The sequence below is a fragment of the Lupinus angustifolius genome, chromosome LG03 (assembly GCF_001865875.1).
Source record: "Lupinus angustifolius cultivar Tanjil chromosome LG03, LupAngTanjil_v1.0, whole genome shotgun sequence".
NCBI lineage: Eukaryota > Viridiplantae > Streptophyta > Magnoliopsida > Fabales > Fabaceae > Lupinus > Lupinus angustifolius.
In genome coordinates this window covers 7047741-7072216 of record NC_032011.1, presented here as the reverse complement: position 1 = coordinate 7072216, position 24476 = coordinate 7047741, and the positions used below count along the sequence as shown (strand labels likewise).

General features: G+C 34.2%; 2 protein-coding genes and 2 long non-coding RNA genes across 4 annotated transcripts; 3 read left to right on the top strand and 1 right to left on the bottom strand.

The window, feature by feature from the left end:
- On the top strand, nucleotides 8664-15802 carry LOC109343300 (dual specificity protein phosphatase 12-like). Its single transcript, XM_019581528.1, has 6 exons — nucleotides 8664-9194; nucleotides 11408-11460; nucleotides 11794-11858; nucleotides 11972-12050; nucleotides 14842-15144; nucleotides 15335-15802. The coding sequence occupies exons 1-6, from the start codon at nucleotides 8782-8784 to the stop codon at nucleotides 15487-15489; spliced, it is 1068 nt and encodes a 355-aa protein (XP_019437073.1). The 5' UTR covers nucleotides 8664-8781; the 3' UTR covers nucleotides 15490-15802.
- LOC109343297 (F-box protein At2g26850-like) lies at nucleotides 17240-20927 on the bottom strand. The gene is made up of 5 exons (XM_019581525.1): nucleotides 20085-20927; nucleotides 19549-19628; nucleotides 18620-18792; nucleotides 18320-18394; nucleotides 17240-17733 (listed from the first exon to the last, which is right to left on the bottom strand). The coding sequence occupies exons 1-5, from the start codon at nucleotides 20760-20762 to the stop codon at nucleotides 17543-17545; spliced, it is 1197 nt and encodes a 398-aa protein (XP_019437070.1). The 5' UTR covers nucleotides 20763-20927; the 3' UTR covers nucleotides 17240-17542.
- LOC109343299 lies at nucleotides 20725-21048 on the top strand. The gene is made up of 2 exons (XR_002107191.1): nucleotides 20725-20854; nucleotides 20889-21048. It is a non-coding gene; the product is annotated as an uncharacterized LOC109343299 (long non-coding RNA).
- Nucleotides 22520-22843, top strand: LOC109343298. The gene is made up of 2 exons (XR_002107190.1): nucleotides 22520-22649; nucleotides 22684-22843. It is a non-coding gene; the product is annotated as an uncharacterized LOC109343298 (long non-coding RNA).

Below are 24476 nucleotides of genomic sequence, written 5' to 3'. Positions count from 1 at the left end.
ACTTCATTTCGCTCATACTACAACTACTTAATTATTTCAAAATAACTTCATGGCTTGATTTCTTTCCAATCTTCAACCCACATAAAAAACTTCACACAATATTTGTTTCCTTCCTGTAGAAGAATGAAAATTGTTTCAGAAGTGGAAAATAACATAAATCAAAACTTCACATAAAATGGAAAATAAAAACAAAAACAATGTCAACCTTGAAATATGAACATCCATAGAACAATTTCTTTGGGTTCTTCATAATCTTTGATGTGTATACAGCAACAAGCTTTCTACAATGACACAATGGAGAATGAAATCTTCTATCTATAGAACTCACATCGCCGTAACTTGTTTGAGAGGTGCACCACGAATTCACATCACCATAGTTTTTCATGTCATATGCAAGAAGATAACAAAAATAGTTTGTTAGGGTTTATGCTATAAGAAATTTGGGCAATTTGGGTTTGCAATCGACTCTCAATGTTTTAAGGAAGAAGATGGAGCAAAACAACGTCGTTTTGCTTTTTAATTTTTTTTCGGAATTATTCTGTACAAAACGACGTCGTTTTCCTTAATGTATTAAAAAAATGCAAAACGATGTCGTTCAGTATAAAAATAAAGATAAAGTTATTTAAATATTAATTTATTTAAAAATAATAATTTTATAAAAACGACGTCATTTTTACCCGTAAATTTAAAAAAAAAATAACGGTTTGCTGACATGGCAAGTTGTACATGTAGGACCATCCACCATGGTCTACGTCAACATTATTTAACGTGTCACGCCAACACATCTGTCACATTTAACGGTGCCCACATGATGGAAGGACTAACGTTACTCAGACGTTGAATTTGTAGGAGACTAAAATATCACTTAAAAATTTTAGTGGACTAAATTAATAACCACAAAAAAGATGATGGACGTAAATGAATAATTATTCTAACATAAATGCTTCATAAGCATTTTTTCAATTATTTTTTTGTTAATTGTTATATATTTTTATTTTATTGTATAATGGGATGCTTGGGTTGTATATACACATATTGTCCAAATTCATGCATATTCTGAACCTAAATAATCTATTTTGTCTAATATATCTACTACAAGGTTATAAATTCTGTTACATCAAAAATTACATTTCCATGATAGTAATGATGTATAATACTTCAGCGATCTCCACCCCATATATACTAATTACTAACATTCATCATAATATACTTAGTTAAATGTATATATTTATGACTGTCATCCAGGATAAGGAGCTTTGATTACTTCTAAGTAAGTTATCTTAAGTGGAAGATATTTTTATCACGAAATTATACTGACGTTGTCCAAATTTTAGTGAAATTACATAAATCATTCATTCATTTTTACACCTATAAAAAGCCCATGATTTTTATACATACACTACACCGGTTACCTATGTTTCAGAAATAAGTGTGTTTTTTAAACAAAAAATAGTGATAAGTGTAATTAACTTAAACAAAATATGGTATATTATGGAAACAATTAAAAATAGTATACAAATCAATACATATTCATTATTTTTTTAATTACAATACAATATAAGAGTGATTTAAACAATATATCTTTAAAATTATTGAGGCATTTTGTAATAAACGAAAAATAATAAAAATGTATTGATTGATATACTATTTAGATTTATCTTCATAATATGTCATATTTTGTTTAACTTAATTACACTTATCATCCTTTATGTTTAAAATGTCACACTTATTTCTCATGCAGGAGTAGTGACTGTAACATGTGTATAAAATTAGAGGTTTTTGTATGTGTAAAAAATGGATAAATGATTTGTGTAATTTCACTAAAACGTATGGATTGTCAATGTAATTTACTCTATTTTTATCGATCAATCTGAAAAACAAAGTCACAAATAAAATACAGAAAAAATGTATACACCAATAGTGTAATTTTTTATATATTATTACTGTATTATCTATCATTCATATTTAAATATTAAATCTTCAACAAAATTATAACATAAATGAACAATGAATGAATGATAGAATGAATATAAATAGATCTTTTATAATAGGTATTACACTCCATAAAAAAAGTTATCAAAGCCGCTTTCTCTGCCAAAAACGACATCACATGTCAAATGGCGCCGCCCAATTGCCTACTATTGAAGATTCAAGTAAAAAAGACATTGGATAACTATATCTTGTAGAAATTATGAGTAATGTTATATATTCCTTTCAAATCACCATACAAATTCTTATATATTATAAAAAAATGACATATATTATTTATAAATTAATTAATAATAAACTTTGTCATGCATATTATTTGTAAATCCTCCTATCTAATCTTCTGACAAACTCCCTATCAAATCTTCATAAATTGCTATAAAGTTGTTGGAGAAAAACCAGTGTCCTTGCACTGCGAAGAAGAAGAAGAAGATTGAAGAAGAATTGGAAATTGAAGAAGGTTGCAGAAGAAGAATATGGATTAGGATTAAGTGTATGTTAGTTGAAGATAAGAAGAAGAGTTTATCAATGAATTTCACTATGTATTCAATCAATGTGATACAAAACTATTTATAGTAACTCAACACTTAACTAACAAAACTGCCATTTGAATACTTGCGAAATATGGAAACAAAACTAACTAACTAATCTAACACTCCCCCTTAATTCTAAACCATTTATTACAAACATAGCACACTCAATAACCTCATCAACATCCTAAACCTTTCAATCTTGATAGATTTTGTCATTACATCAACAATTTGAAGTTCAGTCCTACAATACTTCAAACAAATCTTGCCTTTCTCTACTTGACTTCTAAGAAAATGATACTTCCTTTCTATATGATTGCTTCTGCCATGACCAACTGGATTCTTAGCTAAATTAATTGATGATTTGTTATCAACAGCAAGCTCAACACTGCCTTCAAAACCAATAATCAATTCTTCAAGTAATGAACTTAACCATAAAGCTTGACAAGCAACAACATATTCAGCTTCACAAGTAGAAAAGGGCAACAATTTCTTGCCTCTTTGAGCACCAAGAAATAGGTGAGCCACATAGCATGAACACATAGCTCATCGTGCTCTTTCTCTCAAGAAAATCACCAGACCAATCTGAATCAGAATAAGCAGAAAGTTGCAGCCTGCATTTCTCTGAGTTATTAGAGAAGAAAACTCCAAAGTCGAGTGTGCCACTGAGATATCTTAGGATTCTTTTGGATGCTACAAGGTGATATTTCCTTGGACCACTCATGAATCTGATCACCAAGCCAACACTGAATGAGATCTCAGGTCTGGTAAGGCAAATGAATCTCAAACATCCAACCATTTGCTTAAATTTTGTGTTGTCTATAGCAGGTTCATTGTCACTTCTATCTAGCTTTAAATTTAAACTTGGCTCTACTGGTGTCTTAGCTGAGTTGTAATTGGTCATGTTGAATTTCCTTAGAACATCCTGAGTATACTTCCTCTGATGCATAAAGATTCCTCCATCAATCTGTTTGAATTCTATGCCCAAAAAATAGGAAAGTCTCCCTAGATCAGACATTTCGAATTCTGACTTCAAGTTCTGTTTGATCAATTCAACTCCATCTGAGTTGCTTCCAGTAATTAAGAGGTCATCCACATACAGGCAGATTATGAGAACATGATTGTTGCTTGAACATTTCACATAAACACCATGCTCCACTTCACACTTTTTGAACCCTGCCTTTAGGAAGAATGCATCAATTCTTCTATTCCAAGCTCTTGGAGCTTATCTCAACCCATATAAAGCCTTCTTTAATCTATAGACTTTGTATTCACTGCCTCTTATCACAAATCCAGGAGGTTGTTTGATGTAGACTTTCTCATCAAGTGAGTCATTTAAGAAAGTTGATTTTACATCAAGTTGCCACATCTCCCAATTGTTCTTTGTTGCCAATGCTACTATCAGTCTGATTGTTTCAATGTTGGCTACAAGTGAAAACACCTCAGAAAAGTCAACACCTTCCCTTTGCATAAAGACTTTTGCTACCAACCTTGCTTTGTGTTTGCCAATAGAGCCATCTGGCTTGAGTTTTGTCTTGAAGACCCATCTCACTGAGATTGGCTTTTGATCCTCAGGGAGATGAACCAGTTCCCAAGTCTCATTCTTGACAATGGACTTTAGTTCTTCCTCCAAAGCTTTCTTCCATACTCTGCTATTAAAGACTTCCTCAATTGAGATAGGTTCAGTGTCTGCAAAGAGTGCCATGTACTGAACAAGGTCCCCTTCTTCTGTGAGTAGATTGTCAGGTAGGATTTCACAATCCCTTAGTCTGGCTGGTAGATTCCTCATCCTAGGGGGCCTGCTTGTATCATTAACATTTGTTCCAGTCTCTGAGTGTGTTTCATTTTCACCTTGATTCATGATTTCAGTTGGCATGAGATCACTAGTATTCTATTCCAGTGGAACTTAAACTATTGATTCTGCTTTTGTCTGTTTTTCAACCCAAGTGCTTGCCTCATTGAAGTGCACATCCCTGATGAATAGAACTTGATTAGTTTTAGGATTGAACAGCTTATAGGAGCCTGTTGGATGATAACCTACAAAGATTAATAGCTCACTCTTGCCATCCAATTTCCCTCTTTTCTGGTTAGGGATATGTCTATAGCAAGCTGAGCCAAAAATTCTGAAATGAGTAACAGAGGGCTTCGTTCCAGACCAGACTTCCTCATGCACCTTGAACTCAAGTTTCTTGGTTGGGCAGTGATTGAGAACATATGTTGCTATTGTTGCAACTTCACCCCATAGGCCATGTATGAGGTTCTTAGACTTCAGCATACTTCTAACCATATTGAGGATGGTTCTATTCCTCCTCTCAACCACTTCATTGTGTTGAGGAGTATAAGGTGCAGTCACCTCATGCAAAATTCCATTCTCAGTGCAAAATACTTCAAATTCCTTGGATGTGAATTCACCCACTCCATCAGTTCTCAACACTTTAATTGATCTCTCTGATTGCTTTTCAGCCATGCACTTGAAGGTTTTGAAGATGCTAAATACATCACTTTTGAGCTTGATGAGGTACAACCAGATTTTTCTGCTAAAGTCATCAACAAATGTGACAAAGTATCTATTTCCACCAAGTGAGGTAGTCTTAAAAGGACCACATACATTAGAGTAGACAATATGCAAGAGATTATTAGCTCTTGTGGCAGTGAATTTTCCAAATGATGACCTTGGTTGCTTGCTGATTTGGCAACTATCACATATTCTATTTGGTATTTGAATTGAGGGCAAACCATGAACCATGTCCTTTGCTTTCATGAGGCTAAGGTCTTTGAAGTTTAGATGGCCCAGTCTCATGTGCCATAGCCATACATCTTCACTCAGAGTCTCAGTATTAAGGCATTGAGATTCAATAGCATTGAGGTTTACCTGAAATATTCTAAGGGGAGCTTTGATGATCTTATTTCTGGTAGAGTCAAAGATCTCAAGCTCACCATCTTGCATACTCACAGAGAATCCCTTTTCCAATAGCTGACCAAGGCTGATCAGGTTGTGACTCATGTTTGGTACAAAGAGTAATTTAGAAATCAAGGCATTCTTGCCATCTTTTCTTTTGATCACAACATCCCCAATTCCTTCTGCTTGGATAGTTCTATTGTCAGCAAACTTCACTCCGATCTTCTTGCTAGAATCAAAGTTGACAAGCCACTCTCTATGTCTTGTCACGTGGTTGGAGCATCCAGAATCCACATACCAAATTTCTTCACTATTGTTGCCTTGGCTTGTAGTCATCATTAGCAGAATTGGTGAATCATCATCAGCATAGTCATTGTCTTTCTTCACCATATGAGCTTCATCATGGTGCTGCCTATTGTGAGTATCTGAGTGTCTTGGTTGAGATTGGCACTCAGAAGAGAAATGGCCCATCTTACTGCAATTGAAACATTTTACTCTCCTTCTGTCAATTTTTCTTTCCTCCTCTCCAATTGCTACTACCTCCTCTCTTTGAGTAACCTAATGCTTGATCAAGATCAGTTCTTTCTTGATCTTGAGTTCCTGAATTGCCAAGGTTCTTTCCCATGTAGTCTCTCCCCCTTCCCCGGTTTCTTTTATTATTTCTACCAAGGTATCTCCCATTCTTGAAAGTCTGAGCTTGCAGTACTTGGCTAACTTTCTCAGTTGACCTCTCAATGAGTCTTTGCTCATGAGCCTCGAGGGACCCTTGAAGATCTTCCAGCTTTAGATCTTCAAGTCTCTTTGATTCTTCAATAGCAACAACTATGTGATCAAAGTTGGGGGTAAGAGTTCTTAGGATTTTTTCTATAATAGCTTGATCAACTATGTTTTCACCACATGTTTTCATCTGATTTGTGAGGCAAATTATCCTGTTAAAGAATTGGGCAATCTTCTCATTCAATTCCATCTGCATCAATTCATATTGTCTCCTCATAGTTTGGAGTCTAACTTTCTTCAGTTGCTCTGCTCCCTTGTTGCATTTTTCCAGTATTTGCCATGCTTCTTGTCATGTTTGTGCTGAGGCAATCTTCTCAAAGTGTGCTTCATCAACACACTGATGTAGAAGACACATGGCCTTGCAATCTTTCCTTTTGTTCTCCTTGTATGTCACTCGTTCTTGTTCTGTTGATTCTGCTTCAACTTGGGGATAACCGAGCTCAACAATATCTGCAATTTCTTGAAATCCCATGATTGCTCTCATTTGAATGTTCCATCTGTTCCAATTCTTTCCATCAAGAACTGGTAGGCTAGCTGGAAAGCTTGCGCTTGTGTGGCCCATTGAGATGAGAACGCGGAAGAAGAAGAGTGTGGAGAATGATGAGTGACGGATCTACCTAATGCTCTTGATACCAGTTTTGTTGGAGAAAAACTAGTGTCCCTGCATTGTGAAGAAGAAGAAGATTGAAGAATAATTGGAAATTGAAGAAGGTCGCAGAAGAAAAATATGGATTAGGATTAAGTGTATGTTAGTTGAAGATAAGAAGAAGAATTTATCAATGAATTTCACTATGTATTCAATCAAAGTGATACAAAACTATTTATAGTAACTCATCACTTAACTAACAAAACTACCATTTGAATACTTGCCATATATGGAAACAAAACTAACTAACCAATCTAAAAAAAGTGACATATATTACTTGTAAATCAATCATTAATTATAACTCATGTTACTATTCCTATAGTGTAGAAGATATATTATTTTCCTCGAAATTAAATAATATATGTATAAGACGTAATTATGTTTTGCATTTCACATGTGTATAGTTTTACCTAGTAGATATGATTCATTGTTTATTAAAAATCTTGAGTATTGGAAGTATGGAAAACTAGTTAGATATAAGTAATAAAACTTCATAACTTAAACCACAAGTTTTAATAATATATTTATATATCCTTTAACTTAAGCTCTAATTTCATTTTTTTTCATTATTTGACTGTATAATTTTCAAACTTATACTATACAATATGTTAGCATATTAAGTTGACCGAGTTTTTCTCCTAATATTATGAATTATAATCATATTGATCGTAAACTAAACTCACACGAATCTTAAATAAATAACGATATTCAATTGTTGAACTCAGTTTACGTTAAACAAAACTCATATGAAATCTCCGAGGTACACTTCTCATTCAATGTATTTTTAGCTTTTTCAATTTTTTTTATTAAAAATTATATAAGTGAACAAGAATTACACTATATTTGGTTGCATAGAAAACAAGAGGAAAATTCATTTTTCACCCTTTAGTTCCAAAATTAAATAGGGAGGAAGAAAAAATATATATGAGTCTCACAGAAAACTTTCCAGCCCTAATTTGGGAAGATAATGAAGGAAAGAAAGAAAATCATCAAAAATTCCAAATTTACCCTTCTATCATGAATTGAAAAACAATGAGTACTAAAACTCGTGAAAATTCACAACTAATAAGATGAGAGCCTATATTTTTGACACACTATCATATGTCCCAAAAGAGATTAGTTTTTTATCCAAAAGGTGAAGGAATACACATGGTAATATCAAACAAATCATAATTATGATGTTATATTTTTAATTCATAACTGTAATATCATATTAATACGATATTATGTTACTAAGTATTGATTTTATGTTACTAATTTATAATATAATGGTATGTTGATTAAAAAATTCTTACAAAATAAATTTCTATATATATATATATATGAATATGAGTAAAAAGAATTGCGATAAACAATTAATTTAAATTATATTTTAATTTGCATATGTTTTTATTGCATATAAAATTATAGAAAACAAATTCACAGTTGCATAATAATTAATAATTATTTTTAATATTTTTTGAATCTCTAATTCTCGTAGATCTATTAAGTACCTAAAGATGCATTGATAGCATATCACAAGAGAATCCACACAAGTTTAGCATATATCCAAGTCCATAAATGAAACAATGATGTGAATTCATGCAGTCTGAATAATGTATGATTCAAACTCATCTACAATGAACGTCTGTGTCAATAAGAAAAATAAATAAATCGATAAATATATATATTTAATTTCTCATAATGAAAAATTCAAATAAATATTAAAAGAAAAAACTTGTATGGAAATATATATAATATGTTACATTTAAAAACAAATACATTTTATAATTTGTTATCTCTATATAGTTTCATCCTTACACATGTCTTTCAAAAAAGACAAAAAAAGTTGGATGTATGATTAGAGTGGAGAACACAACCATTATTCTTCTCTTCCCATCCCTTAATTCATTTTTCATCAGTTTCCCCAAAATTCAAATCCAAATTCATCAGAAGTAACTGCCATGCCCTACCTTGTTCGAGAGAATCTCTTCATCGGCAACATCGGCGACGCGGCGGAGATTCTCCAAAACGGCAGCGTTTCAATCACTCACATTCTCTCCGTTCTCAGCTCCGCCTCCATCTCCTTCTTCTCCGAATGGCGTACCGGCCTCACCATCCCTACCAAGGAGATCAACAACCTCCACGTCGGAGCCGCCGCTGATGACGGCGCCAGAACCGCCTTGTTGCCGGAGAAGCTTCTATACTCGTTGGAGTATGCTGGTAACGATTTGAAGCTGGTTAGGATGGCGGTTCCGCTTAAGGATACTGAGAACGAAGATTTATTGGATTATTTGGAGGATTGCGTCGATTTCATTGATCGGAGTAGGAAGGAAGGTTCTGTTTTGGTCCACTGTTTTGCTGGAGTTTCTAGAAGGTATTAATCAAAGATGCTCAATTTTGAATTAATTTTCTTACTTTGCAGTTAGTTACTACTTTGTTACTATGTTAGTATATTGGTTAATCTGGAAGATAGTGTTTTGGCTTGTTGTTAAAGTATCTAAGTGCTATATCAGTTGAGAAAACGAGTTAAGAGCCATTTATAATAACTTGAATAAACCCCATCCTATAGCTAGTTTTTTGGTGGAGTTATGCTCTTCTATCATAGCCTATCCGATGGTGGGCTGTATCGCATATGTTTATTCTTGAAAATTCCACACTCCGATGGGTCATTCCTTGGTGGTGTGTGGAAGCATTGAAGTCCAATTGGTTGAGAAAACGAGTCTAAGAGCCATTTTTAATAGCTTGGGCACCTCCACCATAAGCTAGCTTTTGGAACGGAGTTAGACCCATGTATTTTAACACTTAAAAATGGCTCTTAGACTCTTACTCTCATTAGTTAGAGATAAGTTGAGAATATCATTACTCTTTAAGGTTAGAATTTGGTTACCATTAGTTAGAGATAAGTTGAGTTAGTTTGCTGAGGTAGTTACTAGTTCGTTTGAGGAGAAATGCTAGCAACACCCTCTTTTAACACATCCTTTATTATTAAGTGAACTTCACCAGGCACCCATTAGACCACATGACTCTAGTCTCTATTTAGTGCCTCGTACATGAACTCCACTCAATAATAGTGTATCCAAGGGTGTTTGAAAAGAGTGTATTGTTAATGTATTTTTAAAGTTGTTCTTTATATGTAACCTTTTATCATTTACTACATTTAAATTTGGATCAAATCTGTTATGGTTTGAGTTTGGTTATCGTGACAATAACAACCAAACCTTAATCCCACTAAGTAAGGTTAGCTACGTGGACCAACGACACCATAATGCTTTATCATAAATCTTGTTTATTAACAAAACATTAATCTATAAATCTTTCCTAATTGTTTCGCCTATTGTTTTTCGTGCTTTCCCTATTATTGTAGGAGTTGGACTAGCTTCCATTTCTTTCACACATGTCCAAACCATCTAAGACACGATTCTACCATCTTTTCTATAGTCGGACTACTCTAACTTTCTCCCTAATGCATTTATTTCTAATACTATCTTGTCTTGTGTGTCTAGTCATCCAATGCAACACAGTCATCTATGCTACATAGAGTTTATTTTCTTGTTGACATTTTACCATCCAACATTTAGCTCCGTATAACATTGTATGTCTTATAGTCGTGCGATAATACTTTCCCTTATGCTTGAGTGATACTTTTTTGTCACATATAACACCTGAAGCACTCTGATATTTTATCCAACCCACTTGAATCCTTTGGCTTACATCTCCATCAATTTCCCCATGGTTTTGTATGATTGAGCCAAGATACTTAAACCTAGTAATTCGTGGTATGATATGATCCCTAATCTTTACCTCTAGGGAAAGGTTTGTCTGCATCTTACTAGACTTAACTAAATATACTCCGTCTTACTTCGACTTATATGAAAGCTATGTGCTTCTAAAACTTATCTTAACATTTCTAGCATTCCATCCAATTCCTCTTTTGAGCCTCTCACTAAGATAATACCATCCACAAAAAGCATGCATTGTGGACCCAGTTCTTGGATATGCTTAGTAAGTTCATCCAAGACCAATGTAAACAAGTAGGGGCTCAATGTTTGCCCTTGATGTAGTCTTATGGCAATTGAAAAATCTTCTGAGACCTCATCTTGTATTCTCATGTCGGTCTTGTCCCCATTGTACATATCATTGATTGCTCGATGTAGTAAATTGAAAAACCTTTCTTCTCTAGAAAATTTGTTCAGTTGGTTTGCTCCTGGAGTTAGTTATGAGTTGGTTACTTTATCTTGTTTTGCATATGAGCCCTTTTGCCATTTAGTAAAATTTCAATTTACCTCATATTTTCTCTGAATTTGTTCTCAATCATGCTGTGGTTTTTAACACGTCAATTTAATTTTATCACCAGAGCTGAAATTACTTTGGATATTCTTTTAGAGTTTATTTGATTTTAAGCATGTTTAATTAATTGTGTAAAACTATGTAGTAAGTTCTTGCCTCTCTGGCTCTCTTCTGAGTTCTGAGTGCTGACTCTTATTTTCAGAAGTTTTCTTGAACAGACTTACATTATGCTTTTATTTTCCAATTTTTTGTACTGCCTAGTCTTAAGGGTTTGCACCCTTCTTTGTGTATTCTTTGCAGTGCGGCAGTTATTACAGCATATTTGATGAGAACTGAACATCTATCTCAAGAAGGTGTGAACCAATACTTTATGAATGAGGATTTGCTGACCCCAACCCTGTCCCTAACCAATCACAATGAAGCGAAAATTGATAAATTATGAATATTTAATTTTTTTAACTGACATGGCATAATATAATTGGTTTGGAACAGGCTTTGGGACAACAGATCCTTATCCATACTTTGTTTAAGTTTTTTTGTATCATTTTAATGAGTATCATTTTTATTATGGTCTAAACTTCTTTATTTTATTTATTTTTTAATTAAAATAATTGAAAGATATCTGCTTCTCGAACTTACATATTATTCTTTTTTCTTGATTTTTCTGTCTTTTCCCATACCTGCAGATGCCCTTCAATCATTACGGAAAAGCTGTGAATTTGTTTGCCCCAATGATGGTTTTTTAGAGCAGGTGTGCTACAATCCAAGGCCACTTTATGTGGTGGCACAGATATCTTTTATAACTTAATATACGTACGAATCCAAATTATGAAATTCTTTATCATTCTTGTTCTCCTATTTTAGTTAAAAATGTTTGAGGAGATGGGCTTCAAGGTTGATTATTCCAGCCCTATATACAAGCGCTTTCGTCTGAAAATCCTAGGTATGACTTCATCTGCTTGTCACCCCTATTGCTGTGGTTCCTTATGTGCTTCTCGTAAGTTTCAGATGGCATGACAGAGAATAGGGAGACAATGATTATTTGTTAAAACAAGTCATTCCTACTGATGTCAAAAAATATAGGTTACTTCTATACTATACTTCATATTTTTGGGGTGTATGATACACCTTACTTTTTTTTATCGCATCTCATCACTGAAATGAGGGAACTCACTTTTTTTCTTCACCATTTTTTAAATGATAACTTTATCTCACTTCTCGGGGGTTTTTAGGGTGTGATAGAATTCACCTAAAATATAAATGCAGTAATGTAGATTATGGGAACATAGAAGAGGGGCTTAGATATCATGTTAATTGATAGAACCGTGAATGCAAACACGATTCAGATTGCTGAGGCTGAGCCAAGAAAGAAGGCCTTACAAGTATATATTCTCTTACGCCTAAACCCAAGGTCCAAATGCAGTTAAGATGGCAGGTGTGTGCTGACTGCCGAGTGTGTGAGGGAGGGAAAGCAAGTCATGGAGAGAGAAAGGGGATACAATCTGATTAAAAGGGAATATTCCGTAGGGGGTGGTTCATGATATGATATAGTTTTCAGCCTTTATATCTTGGGGCCTTAGGACTTAGGAGTCATTCCTTGGCTGGGGAGTTCTGCTATTACACTTGTTCTATTCTCATTAGTCAAATTTCATTAATACAATCTCCCTATTTTGTGAAGAAAAAAACTCAGTATATGCTTCCACTTACTTAGTCCACGTAGATTTAGACTTTTGCTACCAACTAATCTCTTTTAGATAAATCTCCTCCAACTAATTTCTCAAACAATAAATTATCGTTTTATCTTCAGAAGAGTTCTCCCTCTTTAACTTCAACCTATCTAGTGAATCAATCTCTTCTAAGAAGTTATTGTTATGAACCAACTCTTCCAAAAGCTTAAGTTGTTCAGTGAAAGCACATGAATGATTTTATATATCTAATAGTTATTTTTTGTTCGATTCAGAATGTAGGATCCCCACCGGCTTCCTTTTCCAAACTCTTATCTTCTCCTTGAGGGTCTTCGGTTTTCTCTTAAATTAAAAACCTTTAGCTTCTCCTTGAGGATCTTTAGTTTGTTGTTAAATTTAAAACCTCAAATTTTCCTCTCAAACATATAAGGTATGATGACTCAGCCACATATTTTGAAAGCAGAAAGGGGTAGGTTCCTACTTCGTATCTGCTGACTCCAGAACCAAGGGAAATGGTCTGATACAATCCTATGCAAAGTCTCTTTGATCAAATCAGTTAAATCATCTTTGCTAGCATTTATAAAAAGGAACCTAACGAAACTAGTAGAGCTAATTTGTCTTCTTGAAGCAGACCAAGTACATTTGAGCATTATTAAGAGGCAAGTCTCTAAGGTCACATTCAAGGGTCGAGCGTCAAACTTTCGCATGCTAATATCTGTGTTAACTTTTCTTAATCTTTCATGTGGAGATTGGTAAAGGGGGTAACCTGCAGATGTGGCAGGATGCATGGGTTGCATACAGAAAGGTTCTATTAGTAAAAGAAGAGATCAAACTGATAAAAGAGGGGAAAAGAAGGGAAAGTGAGAATTGATTGGAGGGGAAAGTAGTGGGAGAGAGCAGTGTCTCTCAAAGGCCTTTGATTATTATTCTTTTTTTCTAGTTTATTTTTTGCACTCTTGTTATTACAACCCATATCATTCTGATATGAGTAGTAGAAGGGATCATATTTACCATTCCTTGTTGAATTCTAGTCCATTTCCTATCATACCATTAGTTGCATGATTTTGATGTCTGTGATCTTTCTTATAAAAGGGTGGAGGATTAGAGTGAGATGTAAACCATGATATAATGCTTCAGGTGTTATTTGTATTTGGGAGGGGCCTCTCAAGCTTAAGGGAAACATTTACTGAACATCTATGAGACGTGTAGCGTTGTAGTGCTTTATAGTATTGAATGTTGGGTTGTAAAGAGCCAACAAGAGCACAACCCCGAGGTCATAGAGATGAGGATACTGCGATGGATAATTGGAGATACATGATGAGGTCAGCAATGGATATATTACAGAGAAAGTAAGAGTAGCAACTATCGAGGAAGATGATAGAATCTCACTTAAGATGGTTTAGCCATGTGAGATAGAAGACTCATAGAAGATTCGGTAAGAAAAGTGGATCAAGTGGATAGTTAGTGATATAGGAAGACCAAGAAAAATCTAGGTGATATCATAAAAAATGACTTAGATCGAAATGACCTTTTTGAAGACTTGGTTCATGACAAAACATAATGGTGTTGTTTGATTCATGTTGTTGCACCCATCTAATGGGGAAAGGCCTTTGTTTTTATTGAAAGTTCATGTCTTGCTGTATTCTACCGTGTTTTAGTGATACTTTTAATGATCAGATTAAGTCAGGCTATCTTAATATGACTCACAGTCACCCTTAGCTTCAATCATAAAATAATACAACTTTTCAATCATTAAGTTGTTTTGTTCATTTTGTTTAAAGTCCTCTTTCTTTTTGAAGTGGGTTGAGAAAAGGTTTAATGAACTATGATAATATGGCTCATCTGGTAATGCCCCATTTCTCTTTATTTTATGGATTAAACTTCTAACATAGTTGTATCCTGTTTGCATGTTAACTTATTTCTACCAGCAGCTACTTTGATATTTATGTACAATTTTGTACTCAAACAATCTTTTTGTTTAACATAGAGAATGAGGTCAACTACTTATTTATGTCACCCGAGGAAAGAAATGACTGTCATGTTTTTCAGGTGATCATTTCTGTGGGTCAGGAATAGACAGTTCTAAACTTGGTGCAGACCCCGGCATGCCTGTCCAAATTTCTTCAGATGTGGAAGAAGCTACCAAGGTAGAAAATAAGCGTAGACTAACATATCGATGTAAGAAGTGCCGTAGGGTGGTTGCATTGCAAGAAAATGTGGTAGAACATACTCCCGGTGAGGGTGAGACATCCTTTGAGTGGCACAAGCGGAGAAGTGGCAACCCTTTTGACAAGTCTAATGAATATGAGTGTTCATCCATATTTATTGAACCTCTAAGATGGATGAAAGCCGGTAAGAAAATATTTAACTACAATACTATGATGTCTATTTTCGAAACCAGCTATGATTTCATATTCCACTTTGGTGCTGAAGGTTCTCATAATTTTGTACAAGAGTGGTATCATAAACAATTTGATGTATAAATTATCAAAAAGGTTCTTGCCTTGCATAAGTATTTTTACTGATATCTCTCATGACTCAGTCGAGGAAGGCGCGTTGGAGGGAAAGCTGTCCTGTGTTCATTGTGATGCACGTTTGGGATACTTCAATTGGACAGGCATACAATGCAGCTGCGGAAGCTGGATAACCCCAGCTTTTCAACTCCACAAAGGTCGGGTAGATATAAGCCCTGTGTAACCCTTGTTATGCCACTTTATATATGCATATGCCAGATATATTCTTTCAGTTGTTCTTGGACCTTATTCTGCTCCAGTTTTCCATGCTGCCAATTCTAAGTTAAGAAAGGAGAATTGAAGTCTTGTTCCTTGGACATGGGTTCTGCTCAAATTTTGCATGCTGAATCAATGCTGCTGTATATGGGCTTTGTTTCTTGTTTCTTCCACAATTACGTTTTGGGGCTATAATTGAGGATTAAGGATTGTGCATTTCCATTACATAGTGAAGCATGAATTGGAAATTCACCGTAAGTAAAGGATGATGTATTGTACTAGGGAAGAAAAAAGTTCTCCCCATCATGCCTTTTTCCATTATTCTCTATGCAATTCACGTGCTATCTTTTCTTTCTCTACAATTTCACTTGGTAGATTGAGGATTGAGTGCTATGTTTATCTCTTAACTGATTGTGTGTTATATTTTTTTATCTCTGTTAAAATGCTTCTTCTTATGATTTGGGTGTTTAGAGAGGGAAAGAAAAACATTTTAATAGTATCAGACAATATCAGATTTATAATTTACTTATTTTTTAATAAATAATTTTGCTATTACATGAAGAATGTTGAAGTACCTGTATAATAAATAGTTCTTTCTTTTCAAGTTTTTCACTGTGCAGTAAATTATGTTTGTATTTAATATTTAATTTATCAGAAATGTTAACTATTGTGTTAAGGTACTAAGGTAAAAATATTCATTTTTGGTTCCTCAAAATTTTCATGGGTATCAATATGTTTGTTGAAAGTGAGTCAAAATGATATCTAGTAGAGACTAAAATGTCTAAAAATATATGGTTATAAGGGATTGATTTGACCACCATTAAATTTTATGTGGGTTAACTAGGGTTTACAAAATTTTAAAAGTCTTAATTAGTACACACAATAATTTAGACAATCAAACACCTCTTCACTAAAAAACAAATAATAAGTGATTGGCTTTTGAATGTTCTGTTTCTGACAACTTCTACCGTAGGTTAAGTGGTTTAATGTTTTTTTTTCATTTATCTTGTACCAATACAGCAAGGAAAAAACACTTCAAAAGAAAAAAATGTAATTTTTAAACCATGGTTGGTTGAAATCTAAGTGTATTTCCTCAAACTAAATATGTATGGTTCTTCTCTCCTTAAATTATTGTTACCTATAAAGAATACTTCTACTGGTCATACTAGCACCTTGTTTCGTCAAGAAGTCTAGCATTGGTTTCCCTCCATAAGAGTATGAATAAGTTGCACATTCCAAGTCCTTTGCACTATGCCACGAATGCTACAATGATGGCAGCACAAGGGTGCCTCCTTGAAGTAGCATTTAAGCTTCCTTGTCCTTTGATCCAACGTCTTCAATCTGGGTATGTGATTGCAATTGTATCTCTATTGACCAGAAATACTCCCAATTGTCCAAAACGTAAGGTTTTGGAATTTGCCAAAACTGCAACCGAAACATTTATTTAAAACATTGTTCTGATGTACAATCCACCTCTAAATCCCTTGGGATCAAACCATAATAGATGTCTAAAGACTAAAAGTTCAACATGGACTTTATCAGAGATGCCAAAATGGCCTGCAAAGAAATAATACAAGAGCCACTCATGTAATGACAAACCACAACTTTCTCAAGTGTCAAGTCACCACCTAGTGTTATCTTGTCTTTTAAGTTTTTGTTAGAACCCAAACTGCTACATAATTTTACCAGCTTAAAACTAACCACAACTTTCAAGGAACTAATGAATCTTTCTTCTGCTTCAGATAAACAAACTACACACTGAGTTCTTCTGTTGATCCTTGGAGACATGTTTTTTCTTGGAGAACAAGTAAAGCTAGTAAGTCAATTAAAAAACTGTAACTTTTATACTATTATCTATCTCATGGTATGCATGTTGCAGAGTTTGTGAAAATTCAACCACTCACATTTTGTTAGAAAGTCTATGCCTTTTGTTAGCAAGGAATCATCAAATGCCAAACTCAACCTTAAGACCCTCACATTTTGGGAAGGGGGGACAGATTAGTTTACAAATTTCTAAGCTATTAGTATTCAACAACTTTGGTTGGCCAAAGATTCTTCCACATTGAAATTTCTTCCTTGCTTTCAAGCTTCCTGATTCCTCCATAAAAACCATCTATTTGATTGCCTTGTTCTCTATGATGCTTCCTGTTTATCATGGTTTGTCTCCATCTGGAACCAGGGGTGTATTGGTTGAACTCCAAAATCACCATATCTGTCAGCAACACTTTTATAGTCAGTTTGTTGTCTAAAAAAATGATTTTCCAAAAATGTTTGTGGCTTTTTATGTTGAATTTCAGCTTTTTCTCTTCAGGTAAACCTTTTTAGCGAAAGCTAATCCTTTTTTTTTTGTATAACCAAGGGTATTCCCTAATCTTTTTTTGGATAAGTGTTACTCCCATGAATCGGACCTTTAAACTTTTAGTCCAGAATCCAATGGGGCCTTACACCACTTGACCAAAGCATTGTTGGTCAAAAGTTCATCTAAACATGCGTATGAATGCCATAAGGGATTTTTTATAATAAAAAACATTTTTTTATAAGAAAAAACTTATACAAACTGGCTCTAAATCTGTGTGTAGCAAATTAGCACAACTAGATGAGGGGATCAATGCTTTCAGATTGTATATCTCTATTTGTAAAACCAGTAGTTCTAGAAGTGATTATAAGAAAATGAGTTACTATGCCCATGATTTGAACTTTATAAAGGTATTATAAGAACCTTGTTTAGTTTTGTCTGCTACAATATAAAATACCATGAAAACCCACTCTTTGAAAAATGTACAAGTGTGTTCTCTTACCATCATTGTGACAATGACAATGGTTCCCATGACCTTGACATGATTCCAAATGACCAACCACACCATACCACCAACCTATCATAAAATATTCAACAAAAGTTATTACATAGAGATAATCAATTATAGTATCACAAAACTAACATGAATATTTGCTCACAACAGAAGTATGATACAACTAAAGCATGATACACACTCTAAAGGGGATTAGCTCCTTATCCATTGGGTGAAAGAATACCCTTAGTTATACAAAAAAACAGGGGATTTAAGCTTTTAATAGAGCCCAGCAAGTATGGAACATACCATAAGGAAACTCTTTGTTTCTTCTCCATTGGATCTCAATATGATCTCCAGGTCTTAAGTCCTCTAAACAGTAAGATATATGAAGAACATGTGGAGAAGTGCCTATTGGTGGCACTCTCAACCTCTCCCATTTTATGTTTTCCTCACTTGTCCATCTCCCATGAGGTGAGTACCTGCAAGAAAAGTATGGATATATTGATGTTCAGAGAGGGGTGAGCTTATCATAGCTTTAAATTATGAATTTTGTTATATTTTTCTGTAAATCCTTCTAATACTACTACAACAATAACCATGAGTTAATCCCACTAGGTGAGATCGGCTACATGGATCGAATGATATAATAATACTCAATCATAAATCATGTTTGTTGACAAAACATTGATTTCAATATCTTTCTTAATTGTTTCGTCTATGTTTTTTCTTGGCCTCCCCTATCTCTAGAAATTGAACTAACCTCTATTTGATTTACTTTCTTTATTGGAGTGTCTAATAATCTCTTCCACATATGTCCAAACAAACTAAGGTGCAATTCTACCATATTTTCAACACTATGAGTTACATAAACTTTCTCCCTAATGCATTTATTCCTCTTAATACTAAATAAAAATAACCCACTTACAAATCATCCTAAGGTTTCATTGATAAAAACTTTTTCTAGGAGACTGATGCACTTGTTAAATTAAAGACTTAAAAGTTTTGTTTTTTGAGACAAAGTTTCTACTATTTGAAACCTTGAACAGTGTCTGTATGACATATGATAACATGACCATATAGAAAACATTCAATATAGTCAAAGTTAAGTTGCTAATTTTGGTAAAAATTCAAAATCTAATCAAAGGGGACACAAGGGCAGGTAAACATATAAGTAGGTTGCCAACTGCCATATGGAAACTAAGCTAAACTTTGAATGAGTCAACTTTTCCACATACCTTGCCTGAAAAGTGTCAGTTCTAGAGTCATAGGAGAGTTGAGCATCATAACATGAGAGCATGAATCCAGCATGACCATTCTGAAAAAAAGTTAAGTTTGAAAGAACAACATAAAGTACCCAAAAAGAAAAGAATTACTGTGCTGAATATTAGTAATTTTTAACCATTGTGATTAAGAGAAGCAAAACAACCTACTAACAATATCATAAACCAGATAATTAACTATCAGTGGTTTAAGTGGCGGACAGCATCACGTGATGTGACCACAATATTGTAGTTGTGGTGACCCGGCAACCACATCATACCGTAACACTGAATCACAACGATGTGATCGCATCAGGCTGCAACACAACTTCAATGAGCCACATTTGGGTGCATCAAACCACATTAAGCCGCATCAGACTGTATCGGGCCGCATCAACTTGAAAAATATTTTTTAATCATAAAATAATTCAAACAGTAATGGCCGCCACAATGACTGCAATCATGACCGTAACCGCAATTTAAAACACTATTAACTATCTAAAATCAATTACCTCACGGTTATAGACTTGAGCTGGGAACCAAAACTTGCCACTCTCAAGACAAAGATACAAAGCCATGATTGAATCATCTGGTATTGAACTCCTTGATTCCCTAACCTTTTGTGATTTTGATTTCATCCATATAAAAGGGTCAAAACCATAAAGGAAAGCAAATACTCCTTTCTTATTCCTTTGATTGAAGAACTTCTTCATATTCTCCCTATTTCTAGAATCAACATGGCATTGCCATTGTCTAAAAGCAGCATCACCAATCACTTTACTCCATTTCCTCTCCATATGTTTCCTCCATAAGTAATCACTTCTACTTCTATCTCTGAGAGATTTGCAAACTGTTGCAACACTGCATAATTCAGAAGCTGAAAGGTTCTCAAGGATACAATCCAATGCCAAATCAGGCAAATCCAAGAGACAAAAAAACTTGTTCCTTTCATCTTCCTCATTATAAGACACTAAACTCTTCTTTTTCAAAGGCATGCCCAGATGAAAATGAGAAATCTTTAAAGCAAAAATGGTTCCTTTCTTGAGCCTAGAAAGTAACAAAATTGGAATGTTCCTCAAAAACCAAGATGAAACTAGTTTTGTCCCTCTATCCACTTCATTGAGTGGCTTATTGGTAAAGGACTTCGAAAGGATGATAAAGGATACAAAAGATATAAGCAAGTAAAGCATTGTGATAGGATTTGAGATTTTATATCAAAAGGGTATGTTTGAGATTCGAAGAAGAAGAAGAAGGTGCAACAAATATGAAACTCATTCCAAATGTTTATTTTTCTTGTTCCACCAATGGAAGATGAGAGTAATTGTTAGGCCAAAAGTGATTGTTATGTCTTAATGCAATGCTTTCAGATAAAGACTTGTGTAGACTACACAACCGACAAGCTTTTTTTCACAGCTGGTTAGTTAAAAGCACTTTTTTCCCACATTGAACACAAAACAAACACAAAGAATACTACTTGAGAGAATTCCCTACAATTTGAGAGAAGCAATATTTAGTTATGTACTTGTAGTGGGAAGTAGCTGTACGTCAGTGATGAATGGGTGAACGGAGAGTTTCTTGAGATGGAAGGAAAACAAAGAGTTATATTTGTTTAATCATATGATTATGGCTCCAAAAAGAGACATAGTGGATCAAGATTTAAGACATAAAAACCATTAGATATAGAGTTATTTGTTTAATCATATGGTATATGATATGATTCTGGGTGTAACAAAGTTGAAAACTTTGGGTTTGAAGGAAATATCAGCCAGGTGGGTTGTGTTAGATACCAATAAAATGGAAACAACAAAAGCATAATACAAACTATTTAAAAGAAGAAAAATGAAGTTAAAAGACTTATATGACTTATGACTCTGAAATGAATACAAATGGGGACCAGATTCTGAGATATGGGGTGGAATATAAGGTTCTAAATTTTGTATTATTTTAGGGCTAGATTATTTTTATTATCTCTACCTCACATTTCAGTGTGGAGGATTCAATGTTTGAGAGGAACCATTCTCAAATAAATGAGCCTCTTTAGCAAAAGTAGTTGCAACTGTGAAAATGTAGGTGTATCAGTGTGAGTTAGTTGCTTGTGTAACTTGTATATGTGAAGGTGGTTTGAAAATAGTGCTTGTGTAGGTCTCTAACTTTTCAAAGTTACATCAAATGGAAGCTGGTCCATAAAAAAACTTAGAGAAATAATAAAGAATAACTTAGATGTTAATGTTTTATCAACAAAGATATGATTTATGATTCAATAAAGGTGTTAGTCTAATATTGTAAGGTTCTGCTAGATTTATATGATGATCAAAAGATTAAAGATTCGATTTCTATAACCAACATTTATTGGAATGAACATTCACATACCCCGAAATGGATTAATCCTTATAAAAACTTGATTATTATTTTAGGTCTCCAACTTTTTAATCACTTCTCGCTAATTTTTGTACGTGGAGTGCTTTGGATAGAGATGGCAAAATGGGCATTGCCCACGGGCGCGCCCGCATAGCCTGCAATTTTTTGCCGGCAGGGCATGCAAATTCTGTCCATTTGCTCGGTTCGCCCTGCTCGTTTCGTCCGCCAAGCCTGTGGGCATTTCCATTGGGCAATGTGGGCGGTCCACAAACAATGTTTAAAGCAAACTGTTGCAACACTGCATAATTCAGAAGCTGAAAGGTTCTCAAGGATACAATCCAATGCCAAATCAGGCAAATCCAAGAGACAAAAAAACTTGTTCCTTTCATCTTCCTCATTATAAGACACTAAACTCTTCTTTTTCAAAGGCATGCCCAGATGAAAATGAGAAATCTTTAAAGCAAAAATGGTTCCTTTCTTGAGCCTAGAAAGTAACAAAATTGGAATGTTCCTCAAAAACCAAGATGAAACTAGTTTTGTCCCTCTATCCACTTCATTGAGTGGCTTATTGGTAAAGGACTTCGAAAGGATGATAAAGGATACAAAAGATATAAGCAAGTAAAGCATTGTGATAGGATTTGAGATTTTATATCAAAAGGGTATGTTTGAGATTCGAAGAAGAAGAAGAAGGTGCAACAAATATGAAACTCATTCCAAATGTTTATTTTTCTTGTTCCACCAATGGAAGATGAGAGTAATTGTTAGGCCAAAAGTGATTGTTATGTCTTAATGCAATGCTTTCAGATAAAGACTTGTGTAGACTACACAACCGACAAGCTTTTTTTCACAGCTGGTTAGTTAAAAGCACTTTTTTCCCACATTGAACACAAAACAAACACAAAGAATACTACTTGAGAGAATTCCCTACAATTTGAGAGAAGCAATATTTAGTTATGTACTTGTAGTGGGAAGTAGCTGTACGTCAGTGATGAATGGGTGAACGGAGAGTTTCTTGAGATGGAAGGAAAACAAAGAGTTATATTTGTTTAATCATATGATTATGGCTCCAAAAAGAGACATAGTGGATCAAGATTTAAGACATAAAAACCATTAGATATAGAGTTATTTGTTTAATCATATGGTATATGATATGATTCTGGGTGTAACAAAGTTGAAAACTTTGGGTTTGAAGGAAATATCAGCCAGGTGGGTTGTGTTAGATACCAATAAAATGGAAACAACAAAAGCATAATACAAACTATTTAAAAGAAGAAAAATGAAGTTAAAAGACTTATATGACTTATGACTCTGAAATGAATACAAATGGGGACCAGATTCTGAGATATGGGGTGGAATATAAGGTTCTAAATTTTGTATTATTTTAGGGCTAGATTATTTTTATTATCTCTACCTCACATTTCAGTGTGGAGGATTCAATGTTTGAGAGGAACCATTCTCAAATAAATGAGCCTCTTTAGCAAAAGTAGTTGCAACTGTGAAAATGTAGGTGTATCAGTGTGAGTTAGTTGCTTGTGTAACTTGTATATGTGAAGGTGGTTTGAAAATAGTGCTTGTGTAGGTCTCTAACTTTTCAAAGTTACATCAAATGGAAGCTGGTCCATAAAAAAACTTAGAGAAATAATAAAGAATAACTTAGATGTTAATGTTTTATCAACAAAGATATGATTTATGATTCAATAAAGGTGTTAGTCTAATATTGTAAGGTTCTGCTAGATTTATATGATGATCAAAAGATTAAAGATTCGATTTCTATAACCAACATTTATTGGAATGAACATTCACATACCCCGAAATGGATTAATCCTTATAAAAACTTGATTATTATTTTAGGTCTCCAACTTTTTAATCACTTCTCGCTAATTTTTGTACGTGGAGTGCTTTGGATAGAGATGGCAAAATGGGCATTGCCCACGGGCGCGCCCGCATAGCCTGCAATTTTTTGCCGGCAGGGCATGCAAATTCTGTCCATTTGCTCGGTTCGCCCTGCTCGTTTCGTCCGCCAAGCCTGTGGGCATTTCCATTGGGCAATGTGGGCGGTCCACAAACAATGTTTAAAGAAAAATTAAGAAAATTTCAAATAAGTTATTATGTAATGTGATTTTTAATCCTTAAAAAATTGTAATATAATGTGATTTGATCAACTTCATATAAAATATCAAAGTTTTTGTTAATTTTTTATCTTCAACTACTTTATTTTATTTATTATATGATTTTTTTATTTTTTTAATTATTCAACAATGTCCATGGGCCGCCCATAAACCCGTTTTAAAATGACAATACAATGAATGACATGTCCGACCCGCTTAAATTATTGCATGCATTTACAAGCACATACTAAATGGGTCGGGCGGCCCGTTTTGCCATTTCAAGCTTTGGGTAAAGAAGAGAAGGAAAGGGACTAATATCTGAAAATGAATGATGGGTTTCGATGGGGTGTGTCAATGTGATTTATCACCAAGGGGTGCCATAAAAGTGTAACTGTTTCCTTTGCCTAACTTCCACCAAACTCTCCAGCGCCACTCAAA